The following is a 20,482-nucleotide window of genomic DNA, read 5'->3' on the forward strand; positions in this document are numbered from 1 at the left end:
GCCTCTTTCCGTTCTGCCCACTGTACACCAGACCTCCAGGGACTGGCCCCCTCTGGACAATGCAGGCATTTCCAATGCTGCCTCTGACCAGGCCATCCTATTTCCCATTCTCTTAAATAAAAGACCCAACTCAATATCCTGCTCAGATGTCACTGGTGCCTCATTTCTCAGTAGGTGGAGATCACTTTCCTCGCAAAGCCCAAGGTTTAGCTCAGCATCCATTAGGGTGGTTTTGCTGTAGCCACCGTCCGCTATCTACTGGTGCCTAGCACATGAGACAATGGATGTGTCTAGCAGATCCTTAACAAGTATTTGCTGAATAAACTAATCCAAGTCTATGGACAGGGTCAGGTTTGTCAGTGCTGCAGGTAGAGGACAAAAAGCAAGTGTGGTTGTGACATTCCAAAGTGGAAATGAGTGACAAAAATGCTCTTTCCTTCTCCCTTTTCTACCACCATCCCTCTCTCCCACCACCATCAAAACTTACCTTGTTTGGAAGCAAGTGGAAGAAATACTTCTAAAAAGAGGCATGGAAACTATGTGTATAAAAACAGGAATCCTAGAGAGAACCAAGAAACTGTCTGACTAAACATCGTCCTCTTGTAAAGAGTGGAGTTTGGAGCCAGAGAGACTTGACTTAGAATTTGGCCTCTACTGATAAGCCCCACCAGGAAAATTCCTGGACAGGTTACTTAATTCTCAAAAGACTCACTTTTCATTCTTTGTGTTACCTAGTTAATAGTCTTATATATGTGTGCTAAGTTGCTTCAGTCGTGTCCAGCTCTTTGCAACCCTACAGACTGTAGCCCACCAGGCTCCTCTGTCCATGGGATTCTCCAGGCAAGAATACTGGAGTGGGTTGCCATGCCCTCCTCCAGGGGATCTTCCCAGGGATTGAACCCATGTCTCCTGCATTGGCAGGTGGGTTCTTTATGACTAGTGCCATCTGGGAAGTCTCCAGCCTTACATACAGTTAACACTATTTTGTGAAATTCTGTCTGGTTCCAAGAGAACAGTTTCTATTTTGTGACTGACCACTCACCCAACCTGTCTGCTTCCAGGGGTTAGTATCCAGCCCCAGTATGAGGATCAATCCAATCTTCACTTCTGGTGCAGGTACCACCTAATTTCTCATGAAATCTGAGCTACCAGCCCTGAGGGATGCATCCCCTGCTGCGCTCCTTGGTCTGCATCTGGTATAACTTACCCACAGAGACAAGACACACAAATGGCTCTCTGTGTGTTCTTCCACCTAAAGTATGTCACAGCCTGTTTACTTTTGAAGAATTCCTTTATTGGAGTTTCACCTTACCTTGCCACAACTCTCTGGCTCTTCATGGCTGAGAGTGAGCCCTGAACAGAAATTCATAACATTTTACAACAGACAATAAACACATGTAGTGCATGAAATCTTTACAATAACACAAACAATCAAACATTTAACAGGATTGTTAAGAAGCAGGAATTTTCTCCTATCCCCCAATAACAGGTAGCTACTTAGCTTTTCAGGTCCTGCAATAAAATGCCCTCCTGCTCAGAATTCCTATTCATAGGAATCCCTGAATCAATTCTTTTTGCATGTTGAGGATGCGTTCCATTAGTTATTAAATGTGCTAAATTTCTGTCCATGGTAGAACCCTTCATTTGTAGCATAATGTGTGATATTTTCACTTATCACACATTCATGATTCATTAAGGGTGTTTATTTGAAAAATTTTAAAGTTTCACCCATTCAGTAGTGTATATCACAACATTACAACAGTATAGTCCAATCAACTTGAATTTATTTATGAGTGACTCTCTCCTATTTTCTGTAAGATTTATAAGTCTATACTTTTTACATTTCCTACAATGAAATCCAAATTTTCACAAGTTGCCATCACTCTCCCAAATCAGTTATATCAAAGTTGTTCTTCATGACCACTACTGTATTAATTTATATTCCCTGAAGCCTTGTTTCCTTTCCCTGAATTAGCCTATTGGAGGTCCTTCTTGGATCTTTTCCACTGACCAAAGGATAACTGGAATTCAAAGCTATTCCTGAATTTCCTACATTTCTACTCAGAGAATTTACCCATATATGAACTTTCTGTTGGTGACTATGTGACTTCTAATTGAAGTCTTTTTCTCATTTGTATTTCTTATGTCCAGAAATGTTTACTTATTTTGAAGGCTTTTTTCATAATCCATCACTTTGATAGGTTTTATTCCCAGCATGAACTAAATATTTTACATTCCATAAGGGCTCACCTACTTCAACACTGGAACCTTTCTTGCTGGCTATGACTGAAAATCACAGAGAAAAGAAATTACTCATGGTTTCATTTATACTGTGTAAATTATAAGCCATGAACAAGGACCTCAAATACTCTTATAAAGTTTTTCTTCCACTTGTGTTCCCTGATACTTGGTAAACTCTGCCTCCTACAGAGACATGCTCATCCTGGTCCCATCCAGAGCATTCCCTCCCTCATGAGTTCTCTTCTGTGATGTGCCACTATGACTTCCCATATTTGTCACATTTAAATATTCCTCTCCAGTATGGATTCTTTTATGCTTGGTGAGATTTGATCTGATATTGAAAGCCTTCCCACACTCGTTACATTGGTATAGCTTCTTTCCAGTGTGGATCCTTTTGTGTTGGTCAAGGACTGATCTGTAATTGAAGGATTTCCCACACTCACAATTATAGGGCTGCTGCCCACTATGGACACTTTTATGGTTGATAAGACTCGAGTGTGAGATGTATGCTTTCCCACACTCATCACATCCATAGGGTTTCTCACCTGTGTGTATCCTTTTATGCACTGTGAGGCCTGAGCTGTTCCTGAATGCCTTCCCACAGCCATCACACACATAGGGTTTTTCCCCTGTATGTATCCTCTTGTGTTGGGAAAGGAGTGAGCTATAACTGAAAGACTTCCCACATTCAACACATTTGAAGGGTTTCTCCCCAAGATGGACTCTTTTATGGCTTATAAGAGTTCTGTTTGAGAAAAAAGCTTTTCCACATTCATCACATGTGTAGGGGGTCTTGCCAGGGTGGGTACTTTTATGGTTAATAAGGCTTGAGTGTGAGATGTAGGCTTTTCCACACACATCACATTTATAGGGCTTCTCACCAGTATGAATTCTTTTATGCACTTTAAGGCTTGAGTTGTTTCTGAAGACCTTATCACACCTGTCACATTCATAGGGTTTCTCTCTAGTGTGGACCCTTCTGTGTTGAGAAAGAAGTGAGGTGTAGTTAAAAGATTTCTCACACACATCGCATTTGTAGGGCTTCTCCCCAAGATGAATTTTTTTGTGATTTATAAGGGTTCGGTATGTGATAAAGGCTTTCTCACACTCATCACACTTATAGGGCTTTTCCCCAGGGTGTACACTTTTATGATTTATAAGGCTTGAAAGTGAGATGTAGGCCTTCCCACATTCTTCACATTTGTAAGGTCTCTCCCCAGTGTGGATTCGTTTATGGACTTTAAGGCCTGAATTATTTCTGAAGGCTTTTCCACACTCATCACACCCAAAGGGTTTCTCCCTTGTATGAATCCTTTTATGTTGTTCAAGGGCAGAGCTGTAATTGAAGGATTTTTCACAATAACTACATTTATAGGGCTTCTCCCCAAGATGGATTCCTTTGTGGTTTTTAAGGCTAGAGCGTGAGATATAGGCTTTTCCACACACATCACACTTATATGGTTTTTCCCCAGTATGGAGTCGCCTGTGGACTTTGAGTCCTGAATTGTTTCTGAAAGTTTTTCCACAGACATCACATACATAAGGTCTCTCTCCAGTGTGAATGGTTCTATGTTGAAGAAGAAGTGAGTTATAGCTGAAGGATTTTCCACACTCCTTACATTCATGGGCTTTCTTCCCAGGGTGAATGCTTTTATGGACTGCCAGGCCTGAGCTATAGCTGAATGCTTTGCCACAGACATCACATTTGTAAGGTTTCTCTCCTGTGTGGATCCTTTTATGCACAATAAGGCCTGAACTGTTCCTGAAAGCCTTCCCACATTCATCACATTCATAAGGTTTTTCTCCAGTGTGGATAACTTTATGCTGAATGAGGAGAGAGCTATAATTAAATGATTTTTCACACTCATCACATTTATAAGGTTTATCTCCAAAGTGGATGCTTTTATGATTTAGAAGTGTTCTGCAGGTAATGAAGGCCTTCCCACACTCATCACATTCATAGGGTTTCTCCCCTGTATGAATCCTTTTGTGGACTCTAAGGCCAGAGCTATTACTGAAGGTTTTCCCACAGATGTCACATTCATAGGGCTTCTCACCTGTGTGGATCCTTTTGTGGACTCTGAGGCCAGAGCTGTTCCTGAAGGCCTTCCCACACTCACCACACTCATAGGGCTTCTCCCCAGTGTGAATTCTCTTATGCTGATCCAAAACTGAGCTATAATTGAAGGATTTTCCACACTCATCACACTTACAGTTCTTTTCTCCAGAATGGGTGCTTTTGTGGTTTATAAGGCTGGAATAGGACATGTAGGCTTTCCCACATTCCTCACACTTGTACGGCTTCTCCCCCGTATGGATTCTCTTGTGGACTCGAAGGCTTGAGCTGCTACGGAAAGTCCCTCCACAGTCATCACACTCATAGCGTTTTTCACCAGTGTGCATAATTTTATGTTGAACAAGTCGGGAATTGTATTTGAAGGATTTCCCACAGTCATCACATTTATGTGACTTCTTAACAGCACTGGCCTTTTGCTGTAGACTGGGATGAGAGTTTCCATTAATGCTCTCCACACATTTGACTTGTTCACTGTTTTTCTGTTCTATAGGGACAGTCTGGTGTATAACATATTTTGAGCTCAGATGTAAGCTTTTCTCAGATGCTTCATCTTCCTGTTCTATCTTTATATTTGCTGTATTCCTGGCTTTGCCAATCTTTTCCCTGATGCCACTTTTGTCTTCCTTCATTCTTTTTCCCTCAGGCTTGTCCATCTGATTTTCTACCTTGCTATCCCAATCACAAGTTTCACCAACCTTAGACTCCTGCATATGATCTTTGTGAAGACCTTCCACTTTTGGCCACACAGACTCTGCTTTTCCAATATTTTCATACTTTTCAGTTGATTCCTCATCCTCAGTGCCCCTCGTCTTCAAATGTGACACTAAACCAAGAAAATGAAAATGATACCTTCACTTTAGAAAATTGAAGGAATTAATATCCAAATTCACTCATTCACTCTACAAATGTTTACTGACCACATACAGTGTGATAGGTACCATTTTTAACTGCTAGGGGTACAATCATGGACATGCCAAAATTTCTGCCCCTGTGGAGTAATGTTAAAATGCTAGAGCCCGGAGTTGCCAATGGAACATAGATGTTTTCTATTCATACATAACAGCTTAGCATGATGGCAAGTTGAAATGGATTGGAATGATGCACAGAATCAAGGGCAACATTGACCAGTTGTTGAAAAATGCCACCAGTCTCTGAAAACCAAACAGAGGGTCAAAAGAATCTCTGAAGAATAGGAGACAGAAAGATTAATAAGACAAAAGCTAAGAAGTCATACTCAGCAGAGGGTTGGCAAAACTAAAGGAGAAATCAGTACATGAGTGGAGGTAATGGGGAGTTGGTTATGAAATCATGAGGACAGTCATGTCAGAGATGAGAAAGAAAACAAGCTGTAGATGCCTGTTGTTGGTATAGCCTCCTGAATTTCCTTTCCAAGGAAAACACTGACCCTGGAGAGTGGTTTAGTCAGGGAAGAACTCTACATGGAAAAACACACTCCGGCTTGCCAGGCAGAGGCATTCATTTCCACTTTATGAACAGGCTAACTGCAGTCAGAGCATATCAAAGATCAGAAGCTAAAATACAAACTGCCAAGCAAAGGAAACAATACTGCCTAGGCATAAATACCTAGCTGTATGAGCCCCCCAAAAGTTACTTAAACTCTTTATGCCAGTTTCCTCATCTGTAAAATGAGGGCAATAGAACTGATGTATTAAATAACATATATAAGGTATGAAGAACAGTGCCAGTCACTTGGTTAATTCTATATGCTATAGCACCTAATTCATTATTTAATCAAGGTCAGGTTATTGGATCAGAGTTGGAACCTGGGGATAAACCACAGGACTCAGGAAAGGCAAACTCCTTCTCAAAGCAGATTTTAAGGCCCAGGCAGTGACTCCTTACTCCCTTGAAGGCAGTCTACACACAGCTGGCACTCTGTCAGCACACACCTGTCAGCACTGACTCTTGAGAACAGAAGCAACAGTTCTAACTTAGTTGTCACCCAGCCTTAGACAATTAGACATTTGTAATTAGACTTAGTTAAAATTCAGACCTCCCTCTTACCTATGTATCAAACCCCTCCTTGGTCAGTACTCTGTAATTCTACTTAGAAACTCTATGTGTGAACATGTGATAAGAAAGCAGAGGCAATAAAAGAAAAGTAAGATATATACTATGGAGTGGACACATATAAACACCTGCATTCACGATCCAATTTATGCTTACAGGAGTGAATAATGGACTCTGAATTAACATTTACAGAACAGGAGGAGCTAGGAACTCAGAATATCACCAGGAAGCTAAAATAAAGAATCACTCAGTAGACATTTTAAAAAATGAAGATGAAAAGGTAGTTCATCTGAGAAGGCTCCACAAAATGACTATTAAGTAATATCAGGTAAGAGATCATTAGAAGTCACTGAAGAATGTTGGCACAACCCTAGTTCCATGCTGCCTTTCTTTACAACCTGGGGCAGAGAAGTCATGCCATTTAAAATGTGAGAGCTACTGAGTGGCCACTGGAAATCCAGACCATCAATAGCAACACACCTTTTATCTGTGCTCTGAATCCTGTTCCCATCACATGAGGGACCATGCTCCACCCATTCCCTTTGATCTGGGCCCCTCCACCTCTACTCACCCTCAGCTCTGAGAAGAGAAAGACGTTCAAGTTTCTACAACACAAAATCAAATCCCCTGAAATTGCCAGGGAAACACAAAATTTGTCAGGTGGAAAAAGAGAAAAAGAAAAACTGTAAGGGAGGAGAACTACTCATACTATTTAAATACTCCAAAGGCTGTTATAACTAAAATAGTGTGGTGAAAAGTGAGTGTTAGTTGCTCAGTTGTGTCCGACTCTTTGCAAGCCCATGGACTGTAGCCCACCAATCTCCTTTGTCCACAGAATTCTCTAGGCAAGAATACTGGAGTGGGTAGCCATTCCCTTCTCCAGGGGATCTTCCTGACCAAGGGATCAAACCTGGGTCTGCTGCATTGCAGGTGGATTCTCTACTGTGTGAACCAAACAGCCAAACAGGGAAGCCCAAACAGCGTGGTACTGGTATACAAAAAAACAGAATAGGATAAAACTCCAGAATAGTCCCAATTACACACAGAATCAAGTATATGATAAAGGTGGTAGTTCAAATTAATGAAACAAAAATGCTCTCTTTAATAGTGTTGGAAGTAGATCCATCCTTTACATCATTCACAGGAATAAACTCCAAATATAAGTGAAGTGAAGTGAAAGTCGTTCAATCATGTCCAACTCTTTGCGACCCCACGGACTATACAGTCCATGGAATTCTCCAGGCCAGAAAACTGGAGTGGGTAGCCTATCCCTTCTCCAGGGGATCTTCCCAACCCAGGGATCAAACCCAGGTCTCCTGCATTGCACATGGATTCTTTACCAGCTAAGCCACAAGGGAAGCCCAAGAATACTGGAGTGGGTAGCTGATCCCTTCTCCAGATGATTTTCCTGAGCCACGAATCAAACTGGGGTCTCCAGCATTGCAGGTGGATTCTTCACCAACTGAGCTATCAGGGAAGCCCTCTCCAAATGTAGCAGAACTCTAAATATTAAAAAGTGACACTAGAAGAAAACATGGGTGAATGCCTCTACAACCTGAGTACAGAAGAAGCTTTTTATGACCCAGATGTAATAAAAGATTAACACAGCTGATTACACAGAAATAAAAGTAAACTTGCATGGCAAAAAAATACCATTAGCAAAACCAAAAAAATAAATGACAACGTGGAAGAAAATATCTGCAACATGTTATATATAAAGGCTAATATCTCTAATATACAATGTTTTAAAGTTAAAGAGACTAAAAATCCTACAGAAAATGGGTAAAGAACATGAACAATTCATATAAAGAAATACTAAAATGGTCCTTAAACATGTTTTCAATTTCGCTCATAATAAGAGAAATGCAAATGTGAACTATACTAAGATGCCCCTTCTCACATGTTAGAATGGCAAATATTCAAAAGTTTAAAAATACACTCTTTGGGTGAGGCTGTGGAGACAGTCTCATACATTACTGAGAATGCAAATTGGCGTAACCTCTGTTGAAGGAAATTTGCCAATACCTACACAACTATATGCATTATACTCCAATCCAGAAATCCCATCTAGGAATTTACACTGAAGATACACTTCCAATAATACAAAAGCATATGTGCACAAAGTTATTCATCGTAGCATTATTTTTAACTACAAAATCTAGAAAATCATCTACATGTCCAAGCATAGAAGACTAGTGTATATGGCACATATACACAATGGAGTACTAAAAAGAAGAGGAACATTTCTATAAATTGTTAGGGAGCAATTTCCAGGATATGCTGTAAAGCAAAAGTGAGCATATATGCTACATCTTATGTAAGAAGGAAAATAAAAAATAACAAGCATATAACTTTATCTTTTTAGTAATGAGAAAATCCACAAAATAGTGAAGGCTGTTTCCTATAAGGTATAGAGTGGGGGAATAGAACAGAAGAGGGGAGGAGAGACACTCTGATTACAGCTTTCTGTATGGCTTTTATTCATGGAAGCATGATAATGTTTTGCAGATTCAAAAAATAAAATTAGATCAATAAGACTGGGAAAGGCTTAAACTATAAAGTGAGTGGAAACCAGTGAACTCACTTGTGTTTTACATGAATATGGTAAATGTAAGACCGAAACAAAAAAAAGGAAGAACTAACCCATGTCACTTGGGTACATAATATGTAACTTTGTAATACATACTCCCAGTTTTGAGAAGGCTGGAGTGAGCAGTGGGGAAGAGCTGCAAACAACTTAACTAGTTTGGGAAGGTTTGTTTCCTGTAGTGTTATGGGCAAAGCAATTCAGAACAATTTTAGATCTGTTACTAGACTGAGTAAATGTGTTGATTTAGTTGGGAGCCAGGGCTCTCCTAGAGGAAGAAGGAACATAATAATATGGAATAGGGGAAGACAAGAAAGACCCTGTGGGGACAAATCAGAGGTATTACTGTGAGCTAATGATTTATAAATTATATACAGATGTGCACATTATATAAATGTACATTTACATGTATGTATATTTGTATGTGGTGGTGGTGGTGTAGTCAATAAGTCGGGTTGGATTCTTGAGACCCCATGGACTGTAGCCCACCAGGTTCTTCTGTCCATGGGATTTTCCAGGCAAGAATACTGCAGTGGGTTGCCATTTCTTTCTCCAATATTTGTACGTATATGTGTGTAAATGTACATATATTCTCTAGCTTTGTCTGTGAAAAGCTAAGAATCAAAAATATCTGAGTTAATGAGCACAATCCAGCACTCTGTTCTTGGACTCTACTACCATTATCTACTAAAATGAACCTGGAGGATTCCAGGCTGGGGCCAGGATAGGTATAAGATGAGCTGAGACATCGTTATGACAGCAAATAAGAAAATGCTCAGCAGTGACAAAAAGATGATGTGGGCATATGACAAGACCACAAGAGCCAGCTTCAACACTGCATTTACACTCCATAGCAATTATGTCAAGAATTATAAACTACTGAAAATAGGATTACATGAGTTCATACAGGTATAAACGGGAGAAAGGGAGGCCTCCTGTTTACAGGAGAATGCCAGGGCTTGTTGGTAAATGTGGAGGGAATAGTAGAGTTGGAAGAAAAAAATCAGCATTCTGCAATTATCAGAGTAAAGACTGGATTGGGGAGAATTATCAAAGGATTCTAAGTCTGGGGGGAATTCTCACGAGCAGTGTATATGCAAGGTCTTAAAATACTCCTTCACAGACTGCAAGGGAAAAACCAGTAATCACATAGTGGAGAGATTAAACCATGGCTTGGCCAGTCATCTTAAATTAGTATCTCCAATGGGGGCAGATAAACATCATGTGATTCCAGAAGTGACACCCTGAGAAGGACATGTCACCTACAGAATGCATTACCTGAACTGAAAAATGAATATCAGGTAGATCAGATAAATCCAAAAATAGAACATTCTCCTAAAAGGTATTTATATTCTTCAAAAGTATCATTTTCATAAAATACAAAAGCTACAGAAATGCTTCATATTAAAGCAGGCTGAAGAGATTTGGCCACTAAATTCAATACCTGACATCAACTGGATCTGTACTGGAGGTAAAGGCTGTTATAAAAAATAACTGTGTCAACGGATGGAACTGGAATATGTATGGTAAGTCAGGCAAAAGTCATTAACAACATTAAGTTTACTGAAGCTGACAACTGCACTGTAGTTATGCAAGAGAATATCCCTATAAATACACACTGAAGTGTTACGGATAAAGGGCCATGATGTGTATGTTACCCTCAAATGGTTTAGAAAAATAGATAGATATGCATGAAACAGCAAGAGAAAGAAGATAAAATGAAGTAAAAAGTTAACCACAGGTGAATGAATAAAGGGTATTTTTTTCACTATTTTTTAATGTTTTAAATTTATTTATATTAAAAATAATGTGATGATTATTAGGATTTATTTCTTATTCTTTATCTTTTTAAAATTTTTAATGGAGTACAGCTGATTTAAAATGTTGTTTTTGCTGCATTATTAAAAATTGTCTGTATATTGGAAATTATTCCCCAAAAAAAGTTTGTGTGTGGGTGTGTGCTCACTTGTGTCCGACTCTTTGTGACTCCATGGACAATAGCCTGCCAGGCTCCTCTGTCTATGGCATTTTTCCAGGCAAGAATACTAGATTGGGTGGCCATTTCCTTCTCCAGGGGATCTTCCCAACGAAAAAAATGTTAAAGTGTAAATTTAAAATTGTCTCAACTATTCCTTCCCCTTCAGATACTGCTTTTGCCATCCTGCCTCCTGTCCACAGTTGCATATTGAAAAAGTGGTCTTCATGTCCTATCTCCCCACATGCCGCATCTATTCAATCTGATTTATTCCACTCAGACCATGCTGGATTACCTTCTTCAGGGCCAGGTGCTGACTCCTGAGTTTGCTGACCCTTGGATGTTCCAGCCCCCTGTTCCATCTGAAACCTCTCCTCTTCCGACTGTACATAATCTTCCTGGGCAATCCCATCTATATGTGTGGCTCCTATAAGCTGTCTTGCAGAGCCTCATCTCTGGCCCAGGCCCCCTCTTCAATTACAGTCTCATATCCACCCATCTTTTCTTTTGAATAAATCAGAAGTGGGCTCTCCCCTTTCCCTCACCACTCCACATCCAAAAGACCATTTAAGACCACCTATACAGTTCTCAAGTTCTCATCCCCAACTCCATCCCCACTAAGAATTTAGTTTAAGCCCTCCTAGATTCCTTCTGAACTTCTGCCATAGTCTCCCTCCCTGCAATTTTTCTTCCAACACTATCAAGAGTTTTGTAAAATGCACATGTGAGCCCTCCCCAAAAAGTGTTTAAAGGCTATTCTATTTAGTGTGGTGCTTGAAGCTTTCTGCATCTCACCAGCTGGAGCAACTTGCTGGACACCAAAGGCGCCATGCTAATTTATCCCTTGCTGACACCACACTTACAAGCCTTGGCCCAGATGGATGGACCCTTTCCCCTCTGACAGGCTAATTCTCAATTCCCTTCATGTCCTCTGGGATTCCTTGTTTGATTGGCTGTGGCCTGGCCTGGTCTGCATGAAATCGTAAGTGCCTCACTGTTTACACCTCTGGCCTAGGCAGACTCCAGGAGTCTCCCTGTTCTAGCCCTGCTTAACCTCCGTTTGGGGAGAAGCAGATTTTCCTATCATCTGATGTAGTCCACCCAATCCTCTTAATGACTGAAATCAAAACAGGACAATATACATGTGCATCTTCATTGAAAGCAGATGGTTGGCAATGGAATTCATATTATGAATTGACTAAAGAAAATTGATGACTAAGAAAAGGTCAGTCAAAAACACAAGCAGAAAAGCTCAAAAACATAATGATAGTACTAGGAGACTTGCAAACTAGTAGAAGAGTCTGGCAGGAATATAACCAACATTTGATAATAATGGCAGACATAAAGCATGGATGAGGGAAGAAGGGGAAGGGACATACTCTGCTTCAAAGAACTAAGAAAAGCTTCAGGAAGAAAGGGCTAGTTCCAGCAGATGGAAGAGCAGGTGCAAAGGGTTGGTGTTCACCATGCTCTGGACATATAGAACAGACGATGGCAGGCACAACTGGATAGGTGGACAAAAATAAGGGCTGCAGCAGGGTCTGCCCATCGTACTAAGGAGTCCAGGCTTGATTCAGAGGAATTTTAGGCAGAGTGGAAAACTCAGATATGCATTTTGGAAGATCACTTACTCTATCAAATCAGGAGGTTAAAGGGGCTAGATAGGAAACATTTTAGGCTTTGTGGGGCACATACAATTCTATCACTTGTTTTTCTTTTTGGATTGCTTTTTAGCATTTCTTTTAAAATGTAAAAACCATTCTCAGCTTGCAGGCCATATAAAAACAGATCAGAGATCCAGAAGTCTGCCAATTCCTGCTAGACAAAATGAAGGAATCAGAATTAATTTAGGATGGTGTGAGATAATGGCATTTTGGCTACATTTGAAGTGTCTTTATTTTTTTTTTAAGACTATGTTAGGTGAAATGGCATAATGTCTGGAATTTCCTTTAAAATACTTCAACAAAGAAAAATAAAACGGGAAAAAGGAAACAAATATAGCAGAATCCTAATAATTGTTGAATCTGAATGATGGATGTACCAAGTTCATTTTACTATTCTACTTTCCTTTGTGTTTACATTTTTTTCATAATATAAAATTAAAATAAATAGAGATTACTCATTCTAGTTGCAATGGGAGAATGGATTGAGGAGGGGAGAGAACTGAGTACTAGAGTCTGGAAGGAGATTATTATAATCCAATCAATACTGATGTGGTGGCTAGCTCGTACGTCCCCTATGACACAAGAAAGGAATCACTTCAAAAGCACAATTCCTACACAGAAAGAGGGCCAGATGAGTTTAATTTCTTAAAAGTTCTCAAGGCTGAAGGAGAACTCCTCTCTAATCAGTTCTCAACAGAGAGAAAACTGGTTATATCCATATAGCCTAGTTATATCAGTTAAAAGTTTCAGCGATAGTAAGCCATCCACTCCTTCTAAATTACATAGGACCCACAACATCTGGGCACTTCTGTGCTTCACATTATTCGTGTTCTACCACCAAGGCCTGGAAAAGCTCATGCAGAGAGTAAGAATCTGTCCTTAATTTTTGCTGTCCCTGCCCAGGAAAGTCAGGAGCCACTTCCCAAGAGACTAGACAACTCAGAAGAGAGGAATTGTGGCTTACTCTGGCTGAAAATTCCCACCTTAACAAGAGACTTCAACAAGCAACAGGTACAACACATCTGCAGCTACTGAGGATTTTCAGAGTACCAACCATATTCCACAAATCAATCTACCATCTGGATTCTATGTCTTAAGTTGTTGGATATTATACTGACTTGGAAGTGACCAACAAGAGAAAGAAAAAGAGAAAATAAGAGCGAATATGAGCACAATATGCTTACAGACTCAGACGAAGTGAAAGGATAGGACAAATGAAAGATGAGATTAAGGAGCATGTGAGAAAAGTGTTATGCAGATGGGAAGAAAGTATGATTTCTGCTTTAGTTACTGCATTTAGTTTATAAGTACTGGAATTGTAAATGGTTAACATAAGTTGGTTCTACTGCTTAATCCTTATGATTAAGGGTGATTTTTCCTTAAAGTAAAAAATGAAATAGAACATTATCATACTTAGTAGTGGGGAAGAGAATCCTAGTCATCCTAAGGAATAAGGTAAGCAAAGGAGATTTTGAAAGGGGGACTGAGAGATTTTCTGAAGCTAAAAGGGCAAGACTGGCTTGAAGAGTGTCATTAATAGACAGTTGTTTCGGCTACTGTAAGTCTAAGTGTCATAAACACAAGTATCAGGAGAGAAGAGGTACTTGGTTTAATTTGTTCTTCAAACACTGTATGACTTCTCAATCCTTTCTTTAAAAATTCTTGCTCAGATATGCCCTGGGACAAAGTCACTGGGTGTGCCATAGTTTGAAGCAACAAAGAAACTGGAAACAACCCAAATGGCCTTACTAGATCTAACAAAATGATGGGACATCCAAAACATCCAAGGCCACAGGACTGGAAAAGGTCAGTTTTCATTCCAATCCCAAAGAAAGGCAATGACAAAGAATGTTCAAACTACCACACAACTGCACTCATTTCACATGCTAGCAAAGTAATGCTCAAAATTCTCCAAGTTAGACTTCAACGGTGCATGAACTGAGAACTTCCAGATGTTCAAGCTGTATTTAGAAAAGGCAGAGGAACAAGAGATCAAATTGCCAACATCTGTTAGATCACAGAAAAAGGGAATTCCAGAAAAACGTATACTTCTGCTTCACTACACTACGTGCCTTTGACTATGCCAAAGCCTTTGACTGTGTCGATCACAACAAACTGTGGAAATTCTTCAAGAGATGGGAAAAGCAGACCACCTGACCTGCCTCCTGAGAAATGTGTATGCAGGTCGAGAAGCAAGTTAGAACCAGACATGGAAAGGGGATTGGTTCAAAATTGAGAAAGGAGCACGTCAAGGCTGCATACTGTCATCCTGCTTGTTTAACTTATATGCAGAGTACATCATGTGAAATACTGGGCTGGATAAACCAGAAGCTGGAATCAAGATTGCCAGGAGACATACCAATAATCTCAGATATGCAGATGACACTACCCTTATGGCAGAAAGTGAAGAGGAACTGAAGAGTCTCTTGATGAAAGTGAAAGAGGAGAGTGAAAAAGCTGGCTTAAAACTCGACATTCAAAAAACAAAGATCATGGCATCCAGTCCCATCACTTCACGGCAAATAGATGGGGAAACAATGGAACCAGTGACAGACTTTATTTTCTTGGGCTCCAAAATCACTGCAGATGGTGACTGTAGCCATGAAATTAAAAGATGATTGCTCCTGGGAAGAAAAACTATGAGAAACCTAGACAGCATAAAAGCAGAGACATTACTTTGCCGATGAATGTTTTTCCAGTAACCATGTATGGATGTGAGAGTTGGATCATGAAGGCTGAATGCAGAACTGATACTTTTGAACTGTAGTGTTGAAGAAGACTTGAGAATCCCTTGGACTGCAAGGAGATCAAACCAGTCAGTCCTAAAGGAAATCAGTCCTGAATATTCATTGGAAGGGCTGATGCTGAAACTCCAATACTTTGGCCACCTGATGGAAAGAGCCAACTCATTAAAAAAGACCCTGATGCTGGGGAAGATTGAAGGCAGGAGAAGAGGATGACAGAGGATGAGATGGTTGGATGGCATCACTGATTCAATGGACGTAAGTTTGAGCATGCTCCGGAGATGGTGAAGGACAGGGAAGCCTGGCGTGCTGCAGTCCATGCGGTCACAAAGAGTCAGACAAGAGTGAGTGACTGAACAACAACAAAAACATCCAAACAACGGCCACACCACTCCAATATTGCAGTGCTGTATTTAAAAAAAGAAAGAAAGAAAGAAAAAGCTTTGTGTTCTGATGACCTCTAACACAGATTAGTTAAAAGAAGCAAGGTGCAGAATTCTGAACAGTACCTTACCACCTGTGTGAAAAAAAGGAGGGACTAAGTACATTCAAATTTGCTAGTGTTTGCATAAAGAAACTGGATACACTGAAGTTATCTATCAAATGTGGTTGGTTTTTTAAAGGGATTGGGCCTGGAAAAATGGCTGAACAGAGGGAGATCTTTTCATTGATATCTTTTCACATTTTTAATATCTGAACCATATGAATACATTACATAGTCAAAAACTTATTTAAGGAAAAATCCTCCTGCTTTCAAAAAGGAAACACTCCCGGTGGCCTCCTAGTCCAAACGTCTTAGAGCTGCACACCCAGCCCCGGTCTTCCATTCCTCTTTCATATCCCCACGCCTGGATTCTCTAGGAGCCTTCTCGACCTATTTCTCCCTACCTAGTCAATTCCTTCTCATTGTGAGAGGCAGCGACAGACAGCCTCTTCCCGGATCCCTTGTCTGTACAGAAGATGAGCTCTCCCAGGGCGAAGGCCGGGCAGCGCCTCCCAGCGGTTCGATCAACACCTGCGGCAGGAGTCTCTCAACATCACGGCCCCATCAAACAAAACAAAAAAGGTGTGGGGCGGGGAGGTCAAATAACATCACCCCTCGGGATCCTTCCAAAGCTCGTATTCACTCTCAAATCCCAGGGACAAACTTAACTGCCACGGGCGCAGAACGGGGGGCTTTCTTTAAAGCACTGATTTTCTGGGTTCCCCTTTCGCCCGAGACAGCAGCGAAGACCTGCGAAACACGGATATGGGGCCCCAGCCCTTCTCCACACACCTGGCAGCCCCACCCGAGCCCTGGCCCGTTCGGATAGCCGAAGATGGGGCCCACAAGGAGCCCGATATGTTCCAGGGGTGGGCCGTACACCTCTCGGCCGATCCGAGGTCTTCCCTCCCCTCTACTTCCCCAATGCGCTTCCTAAGGTGTGTGTAGGGAGAGGGCGCGCTTCCTCCCCGAACCCGCCCAAGACCCGAGGAAAAGCCGAGACCCGGCCAAGAAGGGAAGGGCGTGGCAGGCTAGGGCCGAGGGCGGGAGCGCGGGCGGCCTCGGACTCACGTACTGGCTGTGGCGGCGCCGCGGGAGCCCGGCCGCCGGCGGGACAAAAGCGCGGACGGCCCGGCCGGAAAAACCCAGGCCCGCTCTGGGGCACTTCCGAGTCCTCTCTACGAGGCTGGAGGACTGACTCGATGATAGCTCCTTTTTTTCGGGCACGTGACCAGTGGCACTCTGCGAAGGCGTCCGTGGCTAGAGAGGACTGTTCCTTTACAGTTATATATATATATATATTTATACATTAATATATATAACATTATTATAACTCATATATATATTTAATTTATAAATTAATGTGAAGTGCTCATCGTGGCGCGCGTTGGGGACGAACTCACGAAGATTACAGTTTTCTAGGACTTAAACGCGGCGTCGGGCGGACAAAAACGCAAACGTGTGACTCGGTAGAAAAAACACCGAAGAACCTAGGTACTTGAAGCGAAGTCGGTTCAAGTACATAGTGGGTACTTAACCTACCGCGGGGAGGGAGCAGAGAGGGCGGAGAGGCCCAAGGGGAATTAGGAGCCCGACTATGGTCTAGGTGGCTAGCGCGGTGGCCGGAGTGCTCCTACCCACAGAGCCCCGCAGAGAAGCGCTATGGGCTGGGCAACCCCGAATCAAACCTGATCCCAACCCTTTAGTGGCTCAAGCCGGGCAGTGACCCCTGATGTCGGCTCCTGAAACCCCAGCTTGAGATGACTGAAAAGCGATTCTTTCTTTTTGCAGTAACATCTAAATACCTTTTGTCTTAAGTTTAAGTAATTACAAAAGGCATTTTTGAGGCCACATTGTGAATACTGACACACACAAAACTGCTTTCCGTTCTTTAAGAGGCATCCGTAGGACTCTAAATACATGACGACTTGATACTATCATCCACTTTAAACGATCAGAAATTTTACATCTTTTCGATTTTTCTCCTCGAATTTGTATTTTTGTGTCCCTCAGAGTTTTTATCCTAATCTAAAATATTTTCATTCTATGTACATCACTGAATTCGATCCTATTGTAAAATAGTTTTATGCAAGTTTTGTTGTTCACCCTATCGTGCATTTCCATAACAAAATTAGAAATTTACAATTTTTTCTCATGCTAAATATTTTCTGGATTATTAATAAAAGTATACATTTTGCAAAATAGTACTACTATCAATTCTTAGACAAAAAGTGAAATGCTTTTTTTGTCTGTGCTCCATCTTTTCTGCATGGGCATTTCTTTAGTTGGAGGGAGCCAGGGCTACTCTCTTAGTTGCAGTGCTGGGGTTTCTCATTTCGGTGTCTTCTCTTGTGAAGAATGGGCTCTAAGACGAGCGGGCTTTAGTAGCTGGCTGTGCGTGGGTCCCCGGCTCTAGAGCACAGGCTCCAGAGCACAGACTCAATAGCTGTGGCACATGGACTTAGTTGCTCCCTGGCATGTGGGATCTTCCCAGACCAGGGATTGAACCATATCTCCTATGTTGACAGGCAGATTCTTTACCACTGAGCCACCAAGGAAACCCTAAAATGGATTTTTAAACAATTCAATGATATATGAAAATTAATTGGATGGATTTTACTTACCTAGAGTTGTTATGGGAGAGTAGTTTCTCGCCTCTGGAAGAAAAAGTTCAGAGATGAGATAAGGAGGTCAAGAAAGCAAACCAGGGATTTAAGCCATAGAGTTACTGGCTCAGTTGTGCCAGGCTCTTGCAACCCCATGGACTGTAGTCCACCAGGTTCCTCTGTCCACGAATTTCTCCAGGCAAGAATACTGGAGAATGGGTAGCCATTCCCTTCATCCAGGGGATCTTCCCAACCCAAGGATCAAACCCCAGTCTCCTGCATTGCAGGCAGATACTTCACCATCTGAGCCAAAGCCACAGTACATGCTCAAAGGAAGAGCGGGCAGACTTAGGTGAGTATCTGCCGAGTTTCTTTAGTAAGCTCATGATATGGGTGGCAAAATGAATGGACAGAATATTCATTGGGGAGGAAGGGGTTTGGGGTCATATTTCTTGAGTTTCATCACAGTTCCATCTTCCAGAGGGGAAGGAGGGATTTTTGTCCTTATTTAACCTTGATCAGAACTCACTTCAGTATTCTTGCCTGGAGAATCCCATGGACAGAGGAGCCTGGCGGGCCACAGTCCACAGGGTCCCAAAGAGTTGGACACAACTGAAGTGATTTCGTATGCACGTATTCAGAAGCCTTGATCAGGAGTGTCATAGCATAGGTGCATGATGGAAACTTCTTACCTGTAAGGCTAATTTTATTGTAATGAAGGTATAATGAGAAACAGGTTACATTTGGACCTCAGAGATTCCCAGCTTTATCTGCTTACACTTATCACCCCAGAATGTGTGGTTTCCTGTCAGTCTGGAGGTTCTTGCTTTTCTTTATTTGCCCAAGGACCCTCATTGTTTACAGAATGTGTGGCTTCCTACCATTTGGCCTGTGTCCCTCCTTTCTCTGCTCATTTCTAGATACCTGCCTGTTCTAACAGAGTGAGAAAATGTTTGGCATCATTTCTATAACTCTTTACATTTTTTATAGATGTGAGTAAATAGAAGGAATAGAAGGGGTTTCCTTGAAGCAATTGGTTTTTGATCCATTTGGCACCATACTAGTACGAGATGTACTTTCTCATAGAGGACATCAGGCAGCTTCAAACCCTAGGGAGGAGCAGAGAGAGTCCCAGGACTTTCTCAGGTCTTGTGGTTTTAGGCAAAAGCACACGCATATGTTGGGGATTGGGATTTCTGAGCTTCCCCGCAAAGTAGCCAAGAACAGGGGTCCCCAACCCCTGGGCTCATGGACCATTACCCATCCATGGCCTGTTAGGAACTGGGCCTCACAGCAGGAGGTGAGCCGTGGGAGAGCAATCAAAGCTTCATCTGTATTTACAGATGCTCCCTATTGCTCACATTAGAAAGACAAAAGATGTAGTGCTGATGTTGCCCAGAATTCACCCTTTAGGGTTCATCTGCCCCTTTGGAGTAGTACTTCAACTGCAGATTAATGTCAAGCTATGCCCAAAGGGGCTGGCTTCCAATTACACTTTTAATCATTAAATTTGGTTACAAAATTTTAAAATAAATCTCCTTCTCCCACTCCTTCTCCACTATGACATAATGTCAGCTCATTATGTGAAATTGGAAAAGAGAAAAATTAGGAACAGCGATCACTTTTTAATCTTGTTACCTAGTGACAATCACTGTTAATCACTTATTAGTAAAGTTCTTTTTCTTTCTATTGCCACTTTTCAGATATTTTTCAGATAGTTATAAATATACTATATCTACAAGTTTTAGATAGTGCTTTTTACAAATAATTTTGAAAGTGAAAGTCGCTCAGTCATGTCCGACTCTGCAACCCCATGGACTATACAGCCCATGGAATTCTCCAGGTCAGAGTAATGGAGTGGATAGCTGTTCCCTTCTCCAGGGGATCTTACCAACCCAGGGATCGAACCCAGGTCTCCTGGATTGCAGGCAAATTGTTTATCAGCTGAGCCACCAGGGAAGCCCACAAATGACTTTATACATTATCATTTCCATGTTGTTATTTTTTGTGATACTCTTAAAGTGTTAGTTCCTCAGTTGTGTCTGACTCTTTGTGACTCCATGGACTGTAGCC

The 20,482-nt window shown here is 41.5% G+C and overlaps 1 protein-coding gene and 1 long non-coding RNA gene across 5 annotated transcripts; one reads left to right on the top strand and one right to left on the bottom strand.

Annotated features, from left to right (window-relative positions):
* Positions 1-1,272: 1,272 nt before the first annotated feature.
* On the bottom strand, positions 1,273-16,919 carry ZFP62 (ZFP62 zinc finger protein). 4 transcript variants are annotated; one of them, XM_081502096.1, is made up of 3 exons: positions 16,879-16,919; positions 16,208-16,334; positions 1,273-5,141 (listed from the first exon to the last, which is right to left on the bottom strand). In XM_081502096.1, the coding sequence occupies exon 3, from the start codon at positions 5,026-5,028 to the stop codon at positions 2,425-2,427; it is 2,604 nt and encodes an 867-aa protein (XP_081358222.1). In that variant the 5' UTR covers positions 5,029-5,141; positions 16,208-16,334; positions 16,879-16,919; the 3' UTR covers positions 1,273-2,424. The 4 variants fall into 4 exon arrangements, with proteins under 4 accessions (XP_081358222.1, XP_081358220.1, XP_081358221.1 ...); XM_081502094.1 differs by having other exon boundaries at positions 16,208-16,553; XM_081502095.1 differs by having other exon boundaries at positions 16,208-16,553; positions 16,875-16,919.
* LOC145510592 (uncharacterized) lies at positions 6,508-8,872 on the top strand. Its single transcript, XR_014057129.1, has 2 exons — positions 6,508-7,194; positions 7,749-8,872. It is a non-coding gene; the product is annotated as an uncharacterized LOC145510592 (long non-coding RNA).
* Positions 16,920-20,482: the final 3,563 nt, after the last annotated feature.

This window comes from Giraffa tippelskirchi, chromosome 6 (genome assembly GCF_054371585.1).
Source record: "Giraffa tippelskirchi isolate mGirTip1 chromosome 6, T2T-mGirTip1v1.2.pri, whole genome shotgun sequence".
In the NCBI taxonomy this organism is placed as follows: domain Eukaryota; kingdom Metazoa; phylum Chordata; class Mammalia; order Artiodactyla; family Giraffidae; genus Giraffa; species Giraffa tippelskirchi.